Genomic DNA, 23983 nt, shown 5'->3' on the forward strand with positions numbered 1-23983 from the left:
AGTTCCAAGCTGTTGCTTGCTGATAACATACCGCGTGCAAAAGTGGTCGTCGTGGCATTCGTGCTCAACCAATCCAACAGTTTCCTCTTAAATCTTCTTCAGTGAAAGTGTGAAAAAAATATAGATTTTGTCCCAAGAACGGCTCGAGAAGGCCTAATTTTTTTTTTATTTGCCAAATACGTCTAGAAAAAAATTTACCCCAATTTTTTTCCTCGGAAAAATTAATTTCTTTCGTTGATTTCTTTTTGTGCGGTGGATTTAACAAAAAGTAAATCAACAGAGAAAGACAGTTTGGCCATGTAAGTATTATTTCATTTTTTTTCTAGAATATTTACTCAGTGTCTTGCGGTCGGAGATCTTGAGAAAAAAAATAGAAAATTAAAAATTTAAACAGTCTCTCAATTGAAAAAAAAAACTAAATCGATATTTTCTATGCGTATATCACATGTGTATTTTCCCTTCAGTGAAATATGTAGAAAAATAAATATTTATGCAAGTTACTCATGTATGCTGTATGTAACAGTGAGATTTAGGTTTTGTCATGAAACTCCAATAGAAATTGTATTATTGGCAAATATCCCTTGTGTTTTATATCCACGTCGATAAGGCTTAAATCATACTTCTCTGATCAACAGGTGATTCAAACATGCTGTTTCCACAACCCATACTCCCAAACCAATGTATTCTTTCGTATATACCTTCCCTAACACGGCATTATAGAACACATTTGCATTAACCGGGTACAAGAATAAATATTTCATTGCCCTCCCAATGCATCCCCCTTTTCCTCACCATCTCATTTTCCCTCCCCCAATCAAAACACTTTTTTTTTGCTCCTCATGTTTGATAAGAAAACCTCCATGTACATAGTGAAATCAATCGAAACTTTTGCTCATAGTGTTTCCATACTCTCGACCTTCCTATGGGTTCTCAACTAATGTTATTCATGCAGTGTTTGTTGCCCATAAGCCGAGGGAATAGAAACCGATAAGGGGGATGAAGTGCCTGGCTGAACAGTATTTTTTCACTCTGATATAGGAAACATTTATCGATGACGCTAATACCATCAATGATCGCCCACATTGAGTCTATGTCCAAAAAAAAAAGTATTAGAACCATTCTTATATTGAGCATGTCTCCCCAAACAATAAAAAAAACCAAAAGTATTTGTTATATTAAATCCACAAAGGTGTGTGGGAAATTGTGTGAAGTGTCATAAATCAAAGGCGAGACATCCTTTTCTCGCTCTCTGCAAAAAAGGTAAAACACAAAGAGTAAATGTAAGGGGGTTCTAAATCAAAAAACATCCCAACGATTACATGAAATAGAATTGTTATGTGTGAAAAAGGGATGGTTAAGTGAGAAGCACTTCGAGAAATGCTCGAACACTGAAGTTTGATCCTACATCCTGAAAAATTATTTAACAGTTACATTGAGGGCTTAAAGTTCTTTCAGTGAAGCAGAGTTATCACAAGTTGTTCCATCAGATTAGAAGTGTATTCGGAAGTATTTCAAATCAAACTCAAGGATTCATAACCTTTCAAACTAATCTAAATTGGTTTACCCTATAAACTTCAAAAGTGTTAGAGGGAACTATTACTTTAAAATACCTTACAACGCGTTTTCAAGATATTATGTTTACAAATTTACATTATAACCTCATTGGATTCGATTTGCATCAACTAAAAACTCTGCAAAACATCGTGGAGGAATCGGCGGTACCACCGCACAGGGGCTGTTCTGAATTCCGAACACTACGCAGTTTATAGTGATTAGAGAGACCTGGGCCCTTGATAGGCCTATGGCTTGAACCGAGAAGTGACCTAAAGCCCCATATATACTTGATTCTTGATTCTTGGTGATTCCTGTGAATAGTTAATAAAATTTGGCGGTGAAGGATCAATCGAAACTATCACACACTCAGTTAGAGTTTAGAATAATAAAATCAGAGGTATATCGCATTAGTCGTATTTCCCTAATTCTTTACTGCCAAATTTCACGGGCTAAAATACAAATCCAAAATAGACTCTGGCTGATCCTCGAGTATATTCAGCCTGTAAAATTGGGTAAAGAAAATTTATGCAAAGGACATCCAATCGAGTATTCTGACCCTTCAATGTATGATAGTTTCAAAAGGACATGAGGGTGAAAGATCTCGAAGACAAGATGATCGCACCGTCTGTCGACGATGTACGAGTGCCAACCCCAATGAATTGGAAAATGACAAGGTGTGTGCGTGTATTTAGTGTATAATAGCTTGTAATAAATATTTACGGTTAAATTTTACAGGCTAAATATTCTCTAGTATCAATCTCAGCTAATCTGAGTCTATTTGGGTCCTTAGGATCATCGTCATCATTAGAGATACATTACATTCCTTTACCTTTACTGCAAAATTTTACAGGCTAAATAATCACAAGAATAATCCTACTACATTTCTTTACGATACCCCCTGAAGGGTTTAGTCCTTGTCTAAAACTAGAAACATTCTTAGGAGGAATCGGTGTCGCTTCGGGAGACATTTATGATATCAATTTTAAATACAAAGAAGAAGTTTAACCGTTAAGAAGAGAATAATGTTAGATTAATTTAAAAAAAAATAATGTAATTTTACAACATCGTGATAAGTTCAAATTTATAACGTAGGGTAAGATGGGGTAATTTGGAATCATGTCTAATTTGGAATTTTGAGATTTTCTAACAGTTTTAGACGGCAAAAGGGAAAAACAACGAAGATGTACTCACAAATGTAAAGTCTTGTATTTCTTTCGTGGTTTTCTTTTCTCTTTAACCATCTGAAACAATGAAAAAATTTCAAAATTCCAAAATAGACATGATTCCAAATTACCCCATCTTGTCCTATAAGGGAAGTCATTCACTCAATAGGTCAAGTGGTAGAATACCAGTAACCTTCACTGCACTTGATTCAACGGGGCATGGGACTGACAACCTCATCCTGTGTAATAATGCGTGCACAGAAATCCCCGCATGCGGGAAGGCCTGAACTAGGCCTGAAATATTGTGCCATGTAATATTGTGCCAAATGTTTTCGAAATTTGATAATCTGGATAAAGAACAAAATTTGATACGTACCAAAAAGTTAAAGGATTACATAATGCTCTCATTGCTTTCACTTTGAGTTCGAGCAATAAAAAGGGATATTAATTTATTTGAGGTGAGACAATGGCATGTGTTGCGAAGTTGAACAATTTATTTATTTTAATGTCCTGTGCGACAAAATTTCCATATTTTCTCAATTAAACGAGGAATATTTTGCAATTCCAATTAGTATATGCCTCTCGTGATTTTTATTGTCTGCTCTCAAGTTTAAAGATAAATTATTTTATTGCAAAAATGACCCAATTTAGTGAGATTTCGAGAAATATTCAAAGATCATTGATAAGATGATAAATTTATGAATTGGATATGGGGGAGGAAGATACTACACGTTGCACGAGAATAAAATTTAATCATCTAATATTGAACAATGTAATTTCTAAGCTAATGTAGAAGAATATACTATTCAAAGAGTCTTTTGAGTATATATAGCAAAGAACAATACAATTCTTGAAAGCCTACTTTACAATAAAAGACACCTCTTTTACAGTAAAGAAAGCCATAAATCTACTTTAGAACGCAAATAAGATTCTCTTTATTTACAAGGAGTCTAAAATTTACCTTACAAGAAGTGAAGGCTTTATTTGTGTATAGTACTATTTTTAAAACTGCAAACTTTCCTTTTCAATAAAAAGAAAAAATATCGACGCGACGGTTCCATTCTATCTCAAAATGACAACTTTTCAGGAGAGCCATTTGAAGTTGGCGATTATGCTGCCCATGTAATTCTTTTTCGAAAAAATTGAATATCTCGTTACCCGAACGCTGAATGACCACAAAATTTTCACCAGTTATAGATCTCGGTCCCAGGAACAACATATCTCTCGGAGTAATATAATTCTAAGTCGACTTAGAATAGTATGGAATGGAGCCGTCGATATATAAAAAGACTAAAGAGGCATGTCCTCCGGGATTATCTTGCACTTTCGAAAATACAGAAGACAAACCTGACTTTTTTTCTTATTTTGAGATTTGTATTCAAAAATCACAAACTTTGATCTATCACTCCTATTCTATAAAGATGTTCCTATTATTTGAAACTAAAGACGTACAATTATGCTTTTTTTTGGAAAACAACATATTTAGAAAATAAGAAATGTGAGATTTTTTATGTCTATAATATTGTTCAAAAAAATAAAAAAAAGAACTAAGCCAGGTTTGTCAAGACCTAAACGTAAGATAATTAATTTACAACAAATTGAATCTTTAACGCGGTCGCCCGGTCAAAATGAGATGCTCTGATCCGACTAATCAACAACAACCCAAAAGGATCCGTTGAAACACTGCGTTTGATATCTAAAGAAAAAATCCAAAATTTAAAATGTTTTCCCTTAAAAATTGAAATATAGACATACTTAAAATCGTTAAAGTATTTCAAAAGTTTCGGCTTTGTAAGAATTTATAATTGCCGTAGATTAGAAAGTATTTTGAAAAAAATAAAATTGTAAAATTGTAAATAACGATAAAAATACAGAAATATTCTTTGCAAAGGAAAAGTTAAAAGGTTTATATAAAGTATCTTAGCACTGTCGATTTGATAAAGTTCTTGACGTGATTTTTGCCACCCACCGACGACCACTTTTCTCAACAAATCTTCGCGTTTCAGACGATTTCTGAGAAATGTCACGCTGTTTGTCCGTCTGTCAGTCCGGCTGTCGCCAGCTTTAGAGGCCAAATGGTAAAAGATAGCGTTTTGGAACCTTCGGGGGACCCCACCATAAGTCGACCCAAAGATCGTTAAACTTCCAAAACGCGTAGTGCGATTTTTTTTCATTTTTGGATATGTTTTAGACGATATTACCCAGGCAGATATTTCGTCTTTATAAAAATATCGTTGAATCATTCCTAATAGGTCAAAGTTGAAAAGGCTCTAGAGAGCGTATTTCTCAACCAAATGGTATCATATTTAGGCTCGTTGCAAAGGTCTTGGAATTTCCGATAAAACTGAATCGGTTCTGAAAGGTAATGAACAGGGTCATAATAGATAACTAATTTTTATCCGAAATTCAATTGAGGTGTATTTCGGGGAATGTTTTGAGTACTTTATATTTTGGTTCAAATCTGTTATGAACCGGTAATAAACCGGTTATAAAGAGATAATTAATTTTTGTACGAAAATCAAATCTGTTAGTCTTCAAACTATTTTGAGGGATCTTTGGAGTGATTTATCAATCAGTTTATATCAGTTGAGAACCGGTAAGCGGTAAATAATGCAAAAGTTCTTTAGCATTTAAATCACAAGTTCGAGCAATTCATAAAGCCTTGAACGCTGTGACAGCCCTTTTTCTGTGAATATTTTTAACAGTTTGTGAATCGTACACATTATTGTTCTTTAACAAAAAGTTGCTGCATTGTACAAGCATTTCCCTATTAAAATAACCGGTTCTTATGCCTAGCGCACAATAACTTCTGTTTTGTAAACATGTTTTTGATATTTCAATGAAAGTGAGTGAGATCTAGATCTTGTCATCTCACTCACTCTCATGGGAAATTTTGAAAACATGTTTACAAACAAAAGTTATTGTGCGCTGGTCATTACTCTGAATATGTCATTTGTTTGTAAATGTTCGTAAAAAATCCGAAAAATCTTCGTATATTTTGCAATTTGTTTGTAAAGTATTGCCAGATATACAAAAATAAACGAACAAATGACAAAATATTATCATTTTTTCCGGTTTATGAAAAACATTTAACTCACAGATTGTAAGAGGACAAAAAGTATAAACTTATAGCGGAAATTCACAAATATTTACAAAATGTTGTAAATGTTTTTTCGCGATGCAACAGAGAGAATTTCAAAATTGCAGAGGAAACATATAAAAATATATCCTTATTATTTTAAAGTAAAGTAAGTGGTAGAACTATTACTGAATTAATTTAAATTTTTTGTACGTGTCTCACCGAATAATTTTCTGCTTTTGTTGATAATTTAAAAAGATATGCAAATAAATTATTATAAATAATTTTTATATGCTTCTTTCTGAAATTTTTAGTAAGTAAAACAGAAATATATTGCCTTTTATGACAAAGAAAAAACAAATTTTAAAATTCTTTGTCTGTAAATAAATAAGAATCAGAAATAAACAAATCCTACATATTATTTCAAGGAAATGATTGACTTTCCTTAAGGAAACTTGTCGGATTATGTAACATAGTGCAATACATAAAAATAAAACACAATGTGAAACGTTAATGCAAATATGCACAAATAGAAACAAAATATCAATTTTCCAGCAAATACAAAATGCTGCTGCTTCGTGTAATAGATGCTATGTTCAACCCTCTACTTTTTCATCTCATTCGATATAGAAAGCATAAAAGAGAGAAATAAATAATTGCGGATGAAGGGTGAAAAGAAAATTTTAGATTTTAAATTATTCTGCCTATTTTTGTTTTGTTCTTTCAACAAAATGTGAACCTGAAAAATACTGGCACAACAGGTGATAAGACTTTTTTTTTAGTATTGTAATCACGACCACAGTATAACACTAATGCAATGCCTTAATAAAACGTGGAGAGTGAAAAGCGGGAAAGAGGTGAAATTTTACCTCATAACAACAATGACCGTGAATAGCACTAAATGACGATAACACCTCTTTCCACTCGGAAAATGGGAAAGAATATTATTTTTCTGCAACAAAGCAGGAATTGAAAGTTACATGAGTATTTTTCCCCATATGCATCCACATAGCTTTGTGATATTGAATTTAAAGCCCTCAAAATTCAATCCCCGGTATATACGACAGTTTATAACCAAAAATTGAGGAAATATTGTGCTTTAAAAAAGTTAAACCAATCAAATACCTTGAGATATTTTTCTTTATAGCTTACGCCCTTTAAATTCGTTAAGAAAATCGCGATGTAAAATGTGTTTAATCGCGATTGAGCACATGTGAGAAATTTATGTTACCATTTCATCCATCTCAATGTAAAATTCACCACCCATGAAAAGCCATAATCCAAAATTGCTGCTAAAGAAACATGTTGTATGTTTACCAGTCATTTCTGTGCGAATTGATGCTTAAATTTCTGTAAATGTCTGTCTAGAGAGAATAATAATTCCCGATAATCTGCTCAACAGTTTTAAAACCCTCAAAATTTTCCTACGAAAATTCTCTACAGCATATTTTCGTCCTTTTCTCACCCGCTGGATTGTTTGATTATTATTTTTTCCTTACAAGGTGAAAAAAAGAACATTGCCTAGGGTATTCACGAAAGAAAAATTAAAAAAATCTCACGAGGTAAAAACATCTTTCTGGTGCTTGACCTTCATATTTTCTGTCTCTCTTCTAATAGGATCATGGATTATAATGCTAAAATTCAGTTAGCCTGATAAAATGAATAATAAATCTATTTAAATTTATGGTAGGTGAGATTCTTAATGTGAACCAACTCAAAATTTAGCTATAGGGGAGGACTGGGGCAAAAAGTCACAAATTAAAAATTTCAAAATTCAATATCTTCTGCTAAGATAGAAAAGATAGCGACTTAATTTTTTTCTCATAGATAGCCTCTATAGACTTTCTTCATTGTCGTACGTTTCTTAGAATTCGAACAAGAAATTTGTAAAATAAAAAAATAGTAAGGTGGGGTATCCGGATCGTTTTCCGAAGAGTGCTAGGGAAAAGTACCCATGCTTGATACCATTGGAAGCTTCGTAATGACTAAATTTTCCATGTTTTACAATATATATGTGACTCATCGCAACCATATTTTAAAAATTATGGGAAAGTGGGCAGTTTTTAAAATATATTGCGGAGTCACGTTTATTGAGAAACATAGGAAAAATTTAGTCATTACGAAGCTGCCAATGGTATCAAGCATAGGCACTTTCCCCTACTTAAAAGCTTGTTTTTGGACTGATAAAATTATTTTTTACTTCCTCTAAATCAATAGAATTATTCACTGTTTCATTCAGGAACATAATATAAAAAAATTATCAAAAACATTAAAGAAAACTTACAAAATAATGATAATACTGAAATACTGAAATAAGTCAGTATGCACTAACTGGGTTGCCTTTTCGCTAATTCACTTTTAATTAAACCTTTGGATTTAAAATACTTTTCTCACAAGGAAAAAAACAATAAATGTTTTCAATCAACCAGCTGTCATTAGCGAAAATATCACTGCTAGAAAATTTTTAGTGAAGAACCCAGCTGGTACAAGATTGAAATGAGTCGATTACAGTCAAGTGTGCTAATCCGAGCACTCACTTATTTAATGGATAAAAAGATTATTTTTGCTTTTCTCACAAACTTGAATAGTTATATTATGTTACTGTAGTGACTATATTACGGAAATAAAAATAAAAATATTATTTTAAGTGGATTAGTCATAAACGATCCAGATAGCGAAATGCCCAGATTAGCACACTTGACTATATTGAAATTTATAGTCGTGTTTTTGAAATATTTTCCTTACAGCGAATATCAATTTTTACCTATTTATTTTCCATAATTTATGAACTAGTGTATATTACCTAAATGATTTGGATTCTTTAAATACTATTTTATATCTACTTTAGCATTTTCTAAAGATTCTTTTCCCCAGAAATTCTTTTATTAAAAATTAATCTATATATACATTATATAGATTATATATAGATTATCTATATATAATATATATATTACCTATAAACATTTCCAATTTCTGGGGCGGTCGGGTAATTTGTAAAAAAATAAAATATCCGTTTTTGACTTTGTGCCTCAGTCTCCTTTATCAATTTGCTTTGTTTGGGCTTAAAGTTGAGTGACATTTTATAGAAATTTTATATCAAATTCATGAAAACACAAAATTGTGTTTTGTATACCTTGCCCTATGAGATTATTCTTAAAATATCTAAGTATTTAAAATTCAAGAGTATAACCAGACAAAACTAATAGTTACTGATGTTACTGATGGCACTGTTTAGTTACGAGGGATCCCGAGATTATGCATATTTTCGGATTCGAGAAAACCAGCGCGAAATTATTTTATGCACACAGAAAATTTGCATACTTTATGAGCTTATGAACTTCACTATTTACTCTAAATAAATAGTAATTTGCTCAACGTTTTATAAAGAGTACTGTAAGTCCCCACTGTCTAATTCTACCCCAGTCTCCCCTATCAGAATATTTTAAAATTCTATGCAATATGTATCTGACGAGTTCTACGTAAGTCTTCCGGTGTTCCCCAGAGAATTCGACTGGAGAAATGGAAGGGTCGAAAGCTCTGGTAAAAATTCGAAGTCTCTCAATTTCAAATGAAATGAAGTCTCCTACGAACACCGGAAGAGCTGCAACTACTTTAAAATTCTTTCATTTTAAATTTAAAATGCAGAAACATTTATTGAATTTTATAATTGCTCAGATCTAATTATTCACGACAATTCTTATTATTTTGATTTTGTTTTTGGGCCACAGTAATCTAAGAAAAACCGGTTTTGTCGATTCCTGGCACCATTGTGACCATAGCTCTTGCATTGACTCTATTTTATGCTACATAGGGGAAACTTTAGAGATCATAAAATGACCTACAATTTTTTAGAACTAAAGAAATTCGTAAAACCGATACCAGAGACGCTGTAGTCTGAAATATGCTAGAAAACATGCTACTAGGCTTAAAAGGTTTAAAAATTGTTACTTTTGTGATTATCAACATGATTTTTTACTGCTGAGGTTACTTTGGACTATCTTAGCATTTATGTATCTTATTGTAAATATCCTTGACCAAGAAGTAGCAAGAAATAATTTGACAATGTTTGAGCTCAATCGGAAGACTTCATATTTCGTGTCGGCCACAATAGGGCGGATTCTTATAATAATGTCACCTAAATTGGGGAGATTTAGTTACAGAGCATTTCCCAAGATAATTGGCTGTGAAAACATGAATAACCTCTTGTTGATCAATTGGATCAGGAGGTAACATGCATTAAATGTGTCTTTGGTAAATAGCTTCCCATTGCATAAGAATCCCGCATTTGCTATGGGATGTGCAAATGTAATTGTGACGGGTGGGTAGCATGTGTTTGGAATAAATCGGGAAGTAATGAGTCTCATGTGGCTGAAGCCATTATTTCTGCGTTTTATTGTTACCCTCCTGAGCACCTGTGAACTGTGGCCATATCAAATTCAATCTACTTCAAATTAGCACCACTTATATGCATTTCACACGATGTTATTTAGTCACCCAACATATTCAATTACAAAATCCATTTATAGTGAACAGAGAAGTGGCACTGTGTCTAACTATATCAGGAGGGAAAGGATGCTTGTTGCCACAATACGGACGTTTCCTATCACGGGGACTTCCCAGAGAGCAAGAGTAAACAAAGCAATTACATTATCTACACCACTCTTAGGATTATGGTCCGTGTCTAAAGTAGTTGTTTGCTGGGTAATGAATGAAGGTATTGCTCCTCACCATTTCTACCCTCCTATCCCCCCCTTTTCCTTTTTTTTCCCTTTTCAATTCTCCAATGCACCACAAGCACCCGCATTCGGGGCTAAAACAATCGAATTATAGATACAATGTGAAATTATATGAAAGACTGAAGGCGTTAGAAATTCCATTTTAAAAAATTAGTTCAAGCCTCAAATAGAATTAAGCTGCTAATTTTGTTATTTACCCAAGAATTTTTCTAATACAAATAAATACAGGGTTCTTGAGTAGATTTCCGAGAGTGGCAAAGGATATATACTCCCTCCCATCCATGGGATATCTTGCACACACATATTTTCTCAAAGATATAGAAGAGAGAAAAATTCCAATGGGGATGAGCTATAATATGGGAGTAAATCCCCATACGATAGTGAATGGGATAAAAATGTGAAAAGAGATGCCACGACACATCTGGCTAATCTGTTGCTTTGGTTTTCTTGCACCGCACACACAATTCCCATCCTACCGCCAACAACATATTCTCAAAAACACTCAAACACCACATTCACATTTTTATACGATACCCCACCCACTCCTTAGCTATGTATTATCCTTCTTCGTCTATCGCACAATTGGACGATGATCAAACGTTATGAACTCGGGAGCCCATAATTTCCGCGGATGACGTCAACGCACTTAGGACATTCATTGTGCTTAGTACAATCACTGAAATACTGTGGACTTTAGTGCTATTGAGGCCAAATTGCAAATCTGTATACGCATTTTTCCAAGCAATTTTCCCTAGGATAACCTCGGTCACTGCCAACAAACAATAAAGAAAGATAATTCGTCGAATGCTCGGACTTATAATTTTATCGAGTAGAGAAATAATTTTCCTTAGATTTTACTTTTGGGATATAATTAATACCTATATCAATAAAGATTTTATATTCAATAAAAAATCAAGTCACATTTATATTTATAATTCGAAGACCCTTCAGATTAATACAAGAAATTCCAGTAAGACCTAATTGATGCAGAAATACTTAAGCTTATAATGAAAATTTGTGAAAAAAAATTTAGAAAAGATGTCAATAGATCTTCATTCGGTCTACTGGATTTTCTAATAAAATTTCGAATGTTTTTGTAATTTCGGATGATATTCTTATACTTGGAAAGACAATACTTGATCTAGAGCAGAACGGTAATATTTGATTCACTTTTAAAGTATTTTACATCAATTTTTCAAAGAAATATTCACTCTAAAATCAAGCTGAACTGTGATCGTATTTTTCCAATACGTTCTTAGACAGATTTTCCTAGTAAATACAAAATTCATACACAATTTTGTCTTGAACATTTTCCGACTGACCTTTATAGCATAAGAAACAGGAGCCATAGGGAGAGATGGGGCTACATTGATATAAGTTTTTTTCGCATATTTCTAAGGGAAGCCAGACTCCAACGTAATGTAATTTAGATAAACAAAACAATTCGTGGATCTAAATTAAATTATGCCGAGGTCCAGCATCCTTTAGAAATATATGAAATATATATGAATATATATATTTTATTCCCATGTTGTTCCCGGAATCGAGCTTTACAATTGGTAAAAGTTTAGTGGTTATCCAACTTATCGGGAAACGATACATTCATTTTTCGGAAAAAATTGTACAGGTAGCATAGGAATTCGACAACTACAAATGACTCTCCGATAGGGGAATTCTGTCATTTTTGTGGCATTAATGCAAAAAAGTGTCATAAATCGTATTCTATAAATCAAATTAAAATTATGACAAAGCGTTCTAGTTTTACGAGATGCTTGTACACGAGATAGAGCTCTTCGCGAATTAGTTTAAATGCAGTTTTTTTTTGGATTTTTGGGTCCAGAATCGTTTTATACTGATATGAACTGTTTCATAAACTACAAGAAAATCATCCCAAAATTTCAAATTTGGAAAGAGGAGTGCATTTTCCAAAATTATGACCTATCCCAAAAAGCCAATATCTTGAATGGACCAAATTCCGAATGAAGATCGGATTCTCAAATAGGGTGAAAGGAACGCCTATTGACACTTTAAGAACTCGTGTCAGCACCTATTGACACCCTACTTTGTACCATTTGTGATATGAAATTTGAACATTTTTGTTTATAGTAAAAGGTATATTACAGAAAAAACGTTGTATTACTTATATTTTACTAGATACATTAAATAATTTTCAATATTTTGGCAAAAGTGTCAATAGGGGTTCCCTGTCGAACAAACGTTCCTCTGACCCTATGTCAAAATTCTAAACGCAAAAGTCCTGAATGGGTCATAGTCTCGAATGGACCAAAATCCTGAACAGGCAAAATCCCGAATAATCAAAATCGTTATCTTTTACGACAAATAAATTGAAATAGTAAAATAAGTCGGCAGTCGGATCGGAAAATTTAGAGCCATTCAATTAAATTCAGGTTTAACCAAAACGATTAAGAAATCGATCCTCAAGAGTGATTTAACGTCAATTTTTAAGAGCTCAATATTTTCAATTTCCCAGTTACAGTTATGTGTGAACATAATATTTGCCTGCATGGCTTTGAAATTATATCCAAAAATCTCAATTCGAATAATCCAAGATCGAAAACATCTGAAAAAATTGCCTGAGCTACAAAAAGCAGAAAAAACACCGTGGGAGACTGCAGAGAAAAAGGAAAACAGGTCGTTTTGGATAATGTTCATTTACTGGGAGGGGGGTCAGCAAAGACCGCTAGTTGATATCTCTTACCATTGTACCTCTAATCGAATAATAAGTTGAAAAACGGGTGGATTGTATTTATTGTTCTCTTTTGAAGATCGATGAATAAAAATTGTTACTTTGGACAAAAACTAATTTTGTTTGGCTTAATTCTTTACAGTATAAGCGAATTTATAACGTTCCTAACAAATGGGAGTAGTTTTTGGGTTGACGATTGATTGGTTGAAATTCATCTAACTATGAAGTAAATAATAAATTAGGTCTTGTTTTTACAAACGCGTAAATCATTTTAATAAAGGTAGAGTGTAGAACGTTTATACGATTCAAGTATATAATTTCCATTTACAATAAAAACTGATTTTTTGTACTTAAACGCCTAAGCCAAATTAAAAAACCGTTTAGCTTTTAAAATGAGATCTAAATCGTCATAATAATAACGTAGGGGCTTAGAAAATAATTCTAAAAGTCATCCAGTAACTTTAAAATAATGATTTAAAATCCTATATTAAATTGAAATCCCTCAAATTATTCAAAATCAAGTCTTCTTTAATAATCCCTTGCCTTTAAGAGTAAAACCTCATCGATTATCCAAAATCAACAGTTTATCTTCATGCTTGAAATAGGAGCCGCGAAATTAAATTGCTTGTATTATAATATCTTATAGGTAACATTTAACCGGTGTTTTAGTACATTTTACATCTGCTAAATAGTTACATAGGGCTTTGGATCACCTTTCCATGTCGTCAAAGATGAATATTGGGCTTTCAGACGACGAAAACATAAGCAGTTGAAATGCGTGGGTCTTTAATATCCCAAATCCCAAGAAGTATAGATCCTCAAGGGGCTATTGAGGAGTTTAAATTGAATATATTTAGAGAATGTCCTTAGGGTCACCTCACAAATTTTCTTCCGAATAATCTCTTGTAAAACTCCGTCCACGCATTTAATCTCATTTTAAAGTTGTACAATTTAGCAGTTTGGATAATCAGGTTGAAGCTAATGAGGTGATAGCAAATTTCGCTTAATTTCCCTTAAACCTCTTCTCCATAAACATAAATCCTGATTGACTAGCTCAGTGTATTATGTGAGATTTTGATTGCAAAAAAAAGCTCTTGTGTTTTCTCTTGTAAAATTAAGTTTCTGCAGAGAAATAGATATTTGGTGTATTTGTTCAGTGATATTAATGTCCTATCCGCCCTCTTAGCAATTACCGGCTCGCGGGAAGGAGACAGTGAGAGAAAGTGAGTGAGATAAAGGGCCCACCCACTAAGAATCCTGGGGCATCGTCATCCTCTTGACGAATAAATGGGTCGAACATCAGCCGGTTGATTGCAAAATCTAACAGTTCGACACATAGGCGCCACTGTGTCGATTTACGCCTCGATATAATTCAAACGTTTTCTCTTCTTGCCCTCACACACCGCTTCCTGAAAGCACACACCCACCAGCATCCGCCCCTTGGCCCCCTTCATCACATCCCTTACGGCACATGGGACAAAACCCCGGCTCGATCTCAAATCCAACATGTGCGCATTGTCGGTATTTCTTCACTCGCTTAATTGTTTCGATTGCTGTTAATCCTCAATGAGCTGGCATTAATGATGCTCTAGCACTGTCACCCCAGCTTTGTCCCATTCTACAAAATGACCCAGGGTATGAGTCCTACCCAACCCCCTCAAAAATTATTGTGTATTAGTACAAATGATGACAATCCACACAGAATTGTCTCCATAGTCTCACAAGCTCTGACCATGCCATCAATCACCTCCCCACTTGCCTCCAACCCATCCTCCCAAACCCCCCCAAACCCTATCTCAATTTTCTGGGACAATGATATCTCCTTGTCTCTGCCCACACTCCAGCGTATTTACTCTGACACTCCATCCTTGCTCGTTGACTGTGGCGTAGAGGGTATTAAAAGTTGCCGATGGGGTTGAGAACAGAGCCCTGAGTGGGTCAAAAGCCAACACTTGTTGCTCAAATCAACTTGTTGCTTACCGATGCAGCAAAACGGAGTGGAATGGAGTGGAAGGACTAAGGACAACTTTTCGTTTTATCTGTATGCCTATAGCAAATTTGATCTTCCTCTTCGAATGGCGGAGCCACGAAGTACTCAGAAAAAAATCATCTTTCTCAAATCGAGAGTAAATATATGTATATGAGATTTATTTGCATAAGATATAGAATAAAATCTTTGGCTTTGATATTATTCTTAGGGTCCTTCTGCCCTTTATCTTTCCTTATGCATAAATAACGACTATTTCATATTCCTGATATGATGTAACTTTATATTTTATTTCTTATTGACATATTCTATATTTAAAATTGCAATTTTGTAATATATTATCCTCCTGAATCGTATACGCGATCAATGATTCGGGTCTTACTAGAAGAGTCTTTCTTGACGAGATCGTTCATAAAGTCGGCGGTAAATGCGAAATTAGATTGAAGTAACATATTTAAATAGATTTGAATTTTAAAATATTTCGGTTTTGTTATGGAACGGAGGGCCTTTGCAAGTCATACACAGAGAACATCAATCTCCGAAAGTGAATTTTGAGTAACCGCGATTGTATCTAAACTTTATGAAAGGCTTTGAAGTGTAAATGACGGAGTTTCGTGCCACTCGATTTATTCCTGTGTTACTTCATTTTTTTCCTTACTGTATACATATCTTCCGAACTATTTTCACGGTGTTTTCATAAAAAAGCTTTCCGGAATGTCTGCATTATCTTTTCGGGTGTATCCCAGTTTTTTACAAATTAAAACGATGGTTTTTGAAGGGATAGAGGCGGTTAGGGGAAAATTTAAAAAAGACTTCACATGAGAACCGGTGAGCGTCGGAGTGGAGGGTAGCTCAGAAAAAAACACAGATTTTTCCCAAAGCTTTCGGCTTGGACTCCAAATCTTCATCAGTGGTCAAATCTTGAGATTTCTTAGCTTTGTCAGGAGGTCTGGCTCTTCAAAGCGAGCTGACAAAGCTAGGAAATCTCAAGATGTGGCCACTGAGGAAGGCTTGGAGTCCAAGCCGAAAGCTTTGGGAAAATCTGTGTTTTTTCAAAGGTACTTTAAACTCCCGACGCTCACTGGTTCTCTATGCGTAAATTATTCGTTGGCATTCACTAAGCATAGCAAAAAAGATCGTCTGAGACAATGTCCACTTATTGGGAGAGGGGGTTATCGAAGACCGGAAGTTGATATCTGTTACCGTTTGACCATTAGCTCGGGGACAAACTTAAAGTCAAGAAAAAAATAATTTCTGAAAAGAAATTATTCAAAAATCTACTCATAATTAATAGAAATATGTAAGTCTCTTAGGAAAAATAAAAGAAAATTCACATTATTCGAAGGCATGAACGTTCGAAGGGAGAGTACTTTCCCATATGGACGAAATGTTTATCTGAACAACTTCTAAAACATATCCAAAAATCATTGAAAAAGTTTGGACCAATTTTGAGAAAACCCGAAAAATATGGTTTTGGAGGGAGGTTAAGGGAAGGAGAAAAAACGCCTGGAGATATTGTTTTTTTATTGAAGGTCACCGAAGACCGGAAGTTGATATCTTTTAGCGTTTAATTTCTAAATTGGTGATAGGTTGGAAAAGCGGATTATATAACCGCTCTCCCTTTGAGTTCATGCAGTAAAATGTATTTCTCATTTTAAAAATTTTAAATATGTTTTTAGAAGGACTATTGAGGCTTTTGATCAGCTTTTCTTTAAAAAAATTAAAAGAGCTCCATAGGAACCTTTCAAGCTTTCTTTAACTTCCAAAAATAATTAAAATCGGATTGACTGAACTTATGAAAAGTTCTTGTGATTCGTAAAAAGTACTTAATATTCAATTTTTGATTAATTTCACTGTGTTTTCTTCAAGGAAATGTCTTCCTGGCGATTTTACCAAATTTTTAGCTTACAAAATCCACCAGGTTCATCAAAATTGGGTTTAAATTAGATTTTTAAACACATAAAAGAACGTTTTGAATTTTTGAAATTTCCGAAAAATTTTCGAATTTTTCTGAATTTCCATATAAGAAAAGTCCACTTAAAAATAGTTTAGAATTTTCATGTGGAAATGTTATCATCTTTACAAATAATTTGAGATCATAAAAATCAATGTGAAAGAAAATGGATTTATAATAATAAATTTGAAACAAAAAGCTCAGTAGAACACTTCCTATCAAAGAAAAAATTAAGTTACTTTTGCTCTGAATTCCAGCGAATATTCATTCTTTGTGAAACCAATAAAAACTTTATCAGCTATCTGACTACTTAAAATAATCAAAATCGGTTTAAAGTAGAACTAATGTCGATTTCTCAAGTAGTCTAAATATTTTTGTTTTTGGAACAATTATTTTGGGACACTATTTCAAGTTAAAAACGCAATTTTTTCAATAAAAATTACTTAAAACTTAGGTCCATAAGACGTTTTTGCGCCTTTGACAAAATCCGGCAAAACCGTTAAAATCGGTGCGGTAATTGATCAAAGAACAGAAATATCCTCAAAGAATAGTTTGTAAATGACTTTTTCTTCCTTAAATCAAATCAAATTCATAAAGATTGGATTAAAATGATTTTTTTGCAAATTTTCGAAAAAAAACTCTTATTCTTAGCGTCTAGGAAATGTATCTCCTGAAGGCGAATTCTGTAACGCTCTGGCAATGCCATATGACAAATTGGGTTTGAATCTCAGGAGAGCTTTTTCGAAAATGCGATTCTGTAGCCGTGGCATTGCCATTTCAGCTATTTTTTGTCTTATTGTGATATTGTCAGAAGTCACATATTTTAGATTTCTGGCAATTAAATTGACAATAAATGTTGTTAAACAAATCACCCAAGACAGACTGTATTTGCATAATATCACTAAGTAAAGGCATTTCATCAAAAAATCAGTGAATTGCATTTTCGAACACATATGATATGACAAAAAAAGCTCGATTAGCATTGTCAGGTTTCGAACTCACGCATGACAATGCCACGAAAATTACAGAATTCCCCTACTGATTGCACCTTACACTGTTCTTAATTGCTTCTATATTATCGACTCTTTTGTGTTGGTTTCTGACTCGACTGTTTTCCTCAGTCCTCGTCATGTTTCAAAACTACCAAACAGTCGTAACAAGGACAAATACAAAAAAAACCTATTATGTAGAACCTTCTGAAAACATATTTAAGTACTATAAAAAAAATGTTCAGGAAAAAGATTTCCCCTTTTCATATTTCATTGGACACCAATGCACCATAATCTTTCAATTCAGCCCCATATTCCTAAAATCCTGACTATGCCCTTACTTCCTTTATACGGGCTTCAGACCTAAGGCTTAGCCAAATGGTTTAACTGCTTTAATTTCTTATCAATCACGATTTTTTGGAAAAAAATTACTTAGTATTGGATTTATTAAAGATAAATTATTAATAAGATCTTCGGGAACTGGGCTAAACCCCTAATCTGAAGACCGCTATACTCTTTTAAACGTTTTTGATAACAAGCACTGGCTATAAGCTTCTCAGCTTTGTGGAATACTCGAACTCGTGGTTTAGATTTTGTACCTCAAAAATAGCTTAGAATTATTTATTTGACTTTCTTGCTATAATATTCATGTCTTTTCGACTCTAATTTCCTTTTTGGTCTAAAAGATCATCCAAAAGCTCCGTATAAAGTGCAAGCCTAACACACAACTGAATACAGTGAGTAACGAGGAACTTTCTTTAGTGTACAGGGAAAAGCTTATGTGCGACATTGAGAGAAGAAATCTCCCAAAATCATTTATAATACCCAAAGCTATACAGATTTGTACGTTTTATACATGACCATGTAATACACTTAAGTAATGATTTGGGCTTAAGAGGGAAATGTTAAAGACAAAAACGGTTTTGGGACTTGAAGAAGTCATACACGTGACTGATGACGACGTTTGCGAAAAATAAACTCATCTAAATGGAGTTAAATACACATTTTTCGCATGCCCTCTAACATTTTCACCTTCTTCCTTATTCCGTTTATCCTTCCTCATATTTGCCTCAAGTGAAAGGTACTGAGGGGATGGGTGATATGGACCACTCAAGGAAAAAATGAACGTGCCAGGCAAATGTATCGCAATCAATAATAAGAATAACATCTAGCACATTATTAGGTGTCTGAGCAGAGACATGAGCAACAAGGAGATTCATGAGCAAAAGTCAAATAGGGAAGGATGTGGGAAATTCTCTGGAGGAATGAAAAGAGAGTGATGATACTCTGCAAGGAAGTTTGAGTATGAATTACGGTGAATGAATGAGGCTATTAATAAGTTGCTAAAGTGTTCAGAATGAATCCTATTTATACCATGATTTATGGATTACTCCTACTTCATTCATAAGGGGGGACTGTATACAAAATACTCACTCAGTTTCTTTGCCTTTGGCGTCTTCCAGAGTCTTTCCAGCCATATCAGCCCATCATGCGCTCGAAAGCTCGGGAGGACGCCCAAGTGGAACACCATCAGGAAGAAGGTTCTATTGCCCCAAATATCCTACCAGGAGGTGGAACCGGTGGTGGTGACAGTGGATTCTTTGACTTCACCGACGAAGAGGGAAAAACCATCAAGCAGGAGGATCAACACGTACAGGCTGAAACAACACAATACATTAGACCTCGACGCACATCGAAAAAGCTCCAGCCTCTCAATGTAAGATTCCTCAGGCTTTTCTATTTCTCTCTCTGTAAACTGAATGGCGTGTAATGATAAATTCCTATGTAGACCATGTACGACATGACTGATTCGAGCTCACAGAGCGACGACACGACAAGTGGTACAGGAGATGGTGGTTTTGGGTGTGACGGGGGAAATGGTGGTAGTACACGGAGACGAGGAAATTCCCGAAGAAGTGGCAGTCAAGTGGTGGTACGACGGCGAAAGGGTGTCCTCAATGCCAAAGAACGGAATCTGAGACGTTTGGAATCCAATGAGAGGGAGCGGAAACGTATGCACGATCTGAACAATCAATTTCAGGTACTCCGGGATTCTTTTTTTTTTGTTCTTCCCTCCTCTTACAATACCTGTGATTCCCATGACCCAAATATTTAAATTAAATTCATTTATTGGCGATTGTCAGGCCAAGAATTGACTTTAATGACTTTAATTGATTCTTTAGATTAATTTCTTTATCTCTAATAAAATAAATAGTTTGTTTACTTCACCTAGTAACTCAAAGAATTCCTAATATTTTTGATAAGGGATTTTATGTATAGATAAACTTTCGTGCTAAAAGTATTTGATGAAATGCGATGTAAAGGAAAGGCTTTCAGGCATCGCAAAAAATATTTATCTCTTTCGTATACTTAAGAGTAATAGTCAATAAGTATTTTTTTTACTAAAGCGTGTATACGAAAAATTTTGGCCAACGCTTGATATGAAGTCAATCGGAGTCAAAGTTCTAAATTTGTCAAAGTTCTTAATGAAGGGAATTAAGAAGGTGCGATATTTCGGCGAGAAGCCATTCGATTAAAAAATCAAAATCCTATAAAAATCGAAAATAAAAATATCTTTTAAAAAATACATTTGTTTTTTTTCATGTGGTTAACGAGAGCCATTTTCAATGGCCATAATTTATCGTATACAAGTTTTACTTAGGTCTATCTCTTCCAGTTTAGGAGATAATCGCGTTTAAAGTTTTGCATACAATTTAGGCCTAAAAAAATGTTTTGATGTAAAGTTTAGGTGCTCTATCTCTCCTATTTTAGAAGATAATTTTCTTTAAATTTTGCATACAATTTAGGCCTCAAAAATATTTGTTCATGTAAAGTTTAGGGGGTCTAACTCTTCTACTTGAATAGATAATCGCGTTTAAAGTTTTGCATACATTTTAGGCCTATCAAATACTATTTTGATGTAAAGTTTAGGGGGTCTAACTCTCCTAGTTTAGGAGATAATTCTGTTTAAAGTTTTCCATACAATTTAGGACTAAAAAAATATTTTTTTGATGTGTAGTTTAGGTGCTCTATCTCTCCTAGTTTAGGAGATAATTTTGTTTAAAGTTTTGCATACAATTTAGGCCTAAAAAATATTTTGTTCATGTAAAGTTTAGGGGTCTAACTCTTCTACTTGAAGAGATAATCGCGTTTAAAGTTTTGCACACATTTTAGGTCTATCAAATACTTTTTTGATGTAAAGTTGACGGGGTTTATCTCTTCTAGTTTAGGAGATAATCGCGTCTAAAGTTTTGTATACAATTTAGGACAAAAAATATATTTTTTGTTGTTGTAAAGTTTAGGTGTTCTGTCTCTCCTAGTTTAGGAGATAATTTTGTTTAAAGTTTTGCATACAATTTAGGCCTAAGAAAATATTTTGTTCATGTAAAGTTTAGGGGGTCTGTCTTTTACTTTAAGAGATAATCGCGTTTAAAGTTTTGCATACATTTTAGGCTTATCAAATACATTTTTGATGTAAAGTTTAGGGGGTCTAACTCTTCTAGTTTAGAAGATAATCGCGTTTAAAGTTTTGCATACAATTTAGGACTAAAAAAATATTTCTTTGATGTAAAGTCTAGGTGCTCTAACTCTTCTAGTTTAGGTGATAATCGCGTTTAAAGTTTTGCATACAATTCAGGTATAAAAAATATTTCTTTGATGTAAAGTTTAGGTGGTCTATCTTTTCTAGTTTAGGAGATAATCGCGTCTAAAAATTTTGCATACAATTTAGGTCTAAAAAATTTTTTGATGTAAAGTATAGGGGGTCTATCTCTTCTAGTTCAGGAGATAATCTCGTTTAAAGCTTTGCATAAAATTCAGGCCTAAAAAATTATTTTTTGTGTAAAGTTTAGGGGGTCTGTCTCTTCTAGTTTAGGAGATAATCGCGTTTAAAGTTTTGCATACAATTTAGGCCTAAAAAAATATTTTTTTGATGTAAAGTTTAAAGGATTTTTCTCTCCTAGTTTAGGAGATAATTACGTTTAAAGTTTTGCATACAAATTAGTCCTAAAAAAATATTTTTGATTATTTTTTAGAACCTATAAAAAATCCAGTTCTTGAAAATGATCACAAACTGTGAGGATGACCAAATCCAAGATATTTTTTTGCAGGAGTTCGAGCAATTCCTTAAATAAGATAGGGTAGAATCACCACTTCTCACTGCCCCACTTTTCGCCACTTATACTGAAAAGTTGTCAAATTGTTTATTTTTTACAATAGTCCTGTAATTTGATGTCTCAAATAAAAGTGAAGAAAAATCATTTAAAGTGAGTAATAATAAGGTGTTCATGAGGAATAAGAAATGCTGAATGTATTCTTTTCATAACATTGCTTAAAATATTCGAGTTTGGACCTTTTCAAGTGGGTGGCGATAAGTGGTTACAAAACTGGCGAAAAGTGGTAAAAAGTGGCGACAAAGTGGTAATTTTTGAATTGTTAATAAAAATCAGTTTTTAAGTAGTTCAACGTTAAATTATAGGACTATTGTTTTCACTTATCCAGAGCTAATACATCTAAGTAACTTTATGTCAAATTTGAGTTATCTTGTAATAAGGGTTCGAAAGTTATAATAAAATGAATCCCTCTTTTTCCTTAGCATGGCGATAAGTTACTCCACCCCACTTTTGATATAAAAATCGTGAAATTAAAAGAGAAATCATATTTATTCAAGAAGAAATATGATTTTTCTAAAGCTGACACGATAGGGTTAGTGAGACGAAGTGTCCTAATTTCACTAAATTCCTCAATCCTTAATTTACTAGATTCTCTCATAGAGAATTCTTGGAAATCTCTAAATAATTGACACACATTCCATTCACAGTCTCTGCGTGAAGTGATTCCGCATGTAAAGAAGGAACGACGACTGTCCAAGATAGAGACACTCACCCTGGCCAAAAACTACATAACAGCCCTAACTAATGTAATCCTCCAGATGCGCGGTGAGGGTGACGAGAAGTTAATTAACAACGACATTTGCCACTACTGTACCTGCAAGTACGCCGTCAGTGGACTGAGGACACCCCAGTCATTAGACGCCTCCTCCACCGTTTCCCCCACAAATCTCAGCGATGAGTGCAATACAATGGTCAAGAGCAAGGATACCAATCAAAGACTTCAGATGGAATTCAAATTTGATGAGTCGAGCTTTTATTCCGACTCATTTCCGCTCTTATAAATCCCAATGTGATTTAACCCACCTCCCCCAATTATATTCCTCCACCCTCTAGACATCCCGTGAACACATTGACTTTGGGAAATGAACTAACACATAATGTACTGTGAATATAGTAGACAAATTATATAGGACTTACATACTAAGAAGGTATTTATTGAGTGTCTGCTCCGTGTGTTATTTAATTACTATACAATATATTTATAGCAAAAAGCTTTCAAACACTATGGGCTATAATACAGCATTTACATAATATTTGCTTCAAATTTTCCCTTCCAAATCAAAACCCCGCCTGAAAGTCTTCTCTCATCTCTCTATATGCCATGGAGCATGTGTAAATAAAATTAGAGAAGTTATAACTTTAATGTTGAAGATGTATATATAGTAAAAAGAAAGAAATGCTTGCTATATTTATAAGAGAGTCTCAATAGATGGCATTTAACTAGTTATAAGAAAAAAAAAGAAAATTAAAGAATATATTTGCTATGAAAACTCTTGGAAATTCTATTGACAGTTTTGATCAAGTTCGTTTAAAGTTATTAAAAATCAAGAATATGGAGAGAGAGAGGAAACGCTGTAAAATGTATTTTTTCACGAATGATTCAAGCGATTCAAGAAGCGACATGAATATTGCTCAAAAGTAG

At 33.8% G+C, this 23983-nt stretch overlaps 2 protein-coding genes across 5 annotated transcripts in view; one reads left to right on the plus strand and one right to left on the minus strand.

The window, feature by feature from the left end:
- LOC129809853 (pancreas transcription factor 1 subunit alpha) lies at positions 1-23806 on the plus strand. The gene is made up of 4 exons (XM_055859983.1): positions 1-299; positions 19633-19886; positions 19959-20210; positions 22989-23806. The coding sequence occupies exons 2-4, from the start codon at positions 19659-19661 to the stop codon at positions 23340-23342; spliced, it is 834 nt and encodes a 277-aa protein (XP_055715958.1). The 5' UTR covers positions 1-299; positions 19633-19658; the 3' UTR covers positions 23343-23806.
- Positions 1-23983, minus strand: part of LOC129809850 (uncharacterized) — a 75708-nt gene that overhangs the window by 51313 nt on the left and 412 nt on the right. For 3 of the 4 annotated variants that reach the window (XM_055859980.1, XM_055859979.1, XM_055859977.1), the window contains exon 1: positions 19604-19668. The exons of the other annotated variant lie outside the window; for it this stretch is intronic. The gene's annotated coding sequence lies outside the window, so the exon portion shown is untranslated. Of the gene's footprint in view, positions 1-19603; positions 19669-23983 lie in introns of those variants that run through there. 4 annotated transcript variants of the gene reach the window in all.

Source organism: Phlebotomus papatasi, chromosome 1 (assembly GCF_024763615.1).
Source record: "Phlebotomus papatasi isolate M1 chromosome 1, Ppap_2.1, whole genome shotgun sequence".
NCBI classification, from domain to species: Eukaryota; Metazoa; Arthropoda; class Insecta; order Diptera; family Psychodidae; genus Phlebotomus; species Phlebotomus papatasi.

Coding starts and splice junctions, on each gene's coding strand:
- LOC129809853 (XM_055859983.1), top strand. CDS start 19,659: ATGCGCTCGAAAGCTCGGGAGGACGCCCAAGTGGAACACCATCAGGAA. Junction 19,887..19,958: donor AAAAGCTCCAGCCTCTCAAT/GTAAGATTCCTC, acceptor ATTCCTATGTAG/ACCATGTACGACATGACTGA. Junction 20,211..22,988: donor ATCTGAACAATCAATTTCAG/GTACTCCGGGAT, acceptor TTCCATTCACAG/TCTCTGCGTGAAGTGATTCC.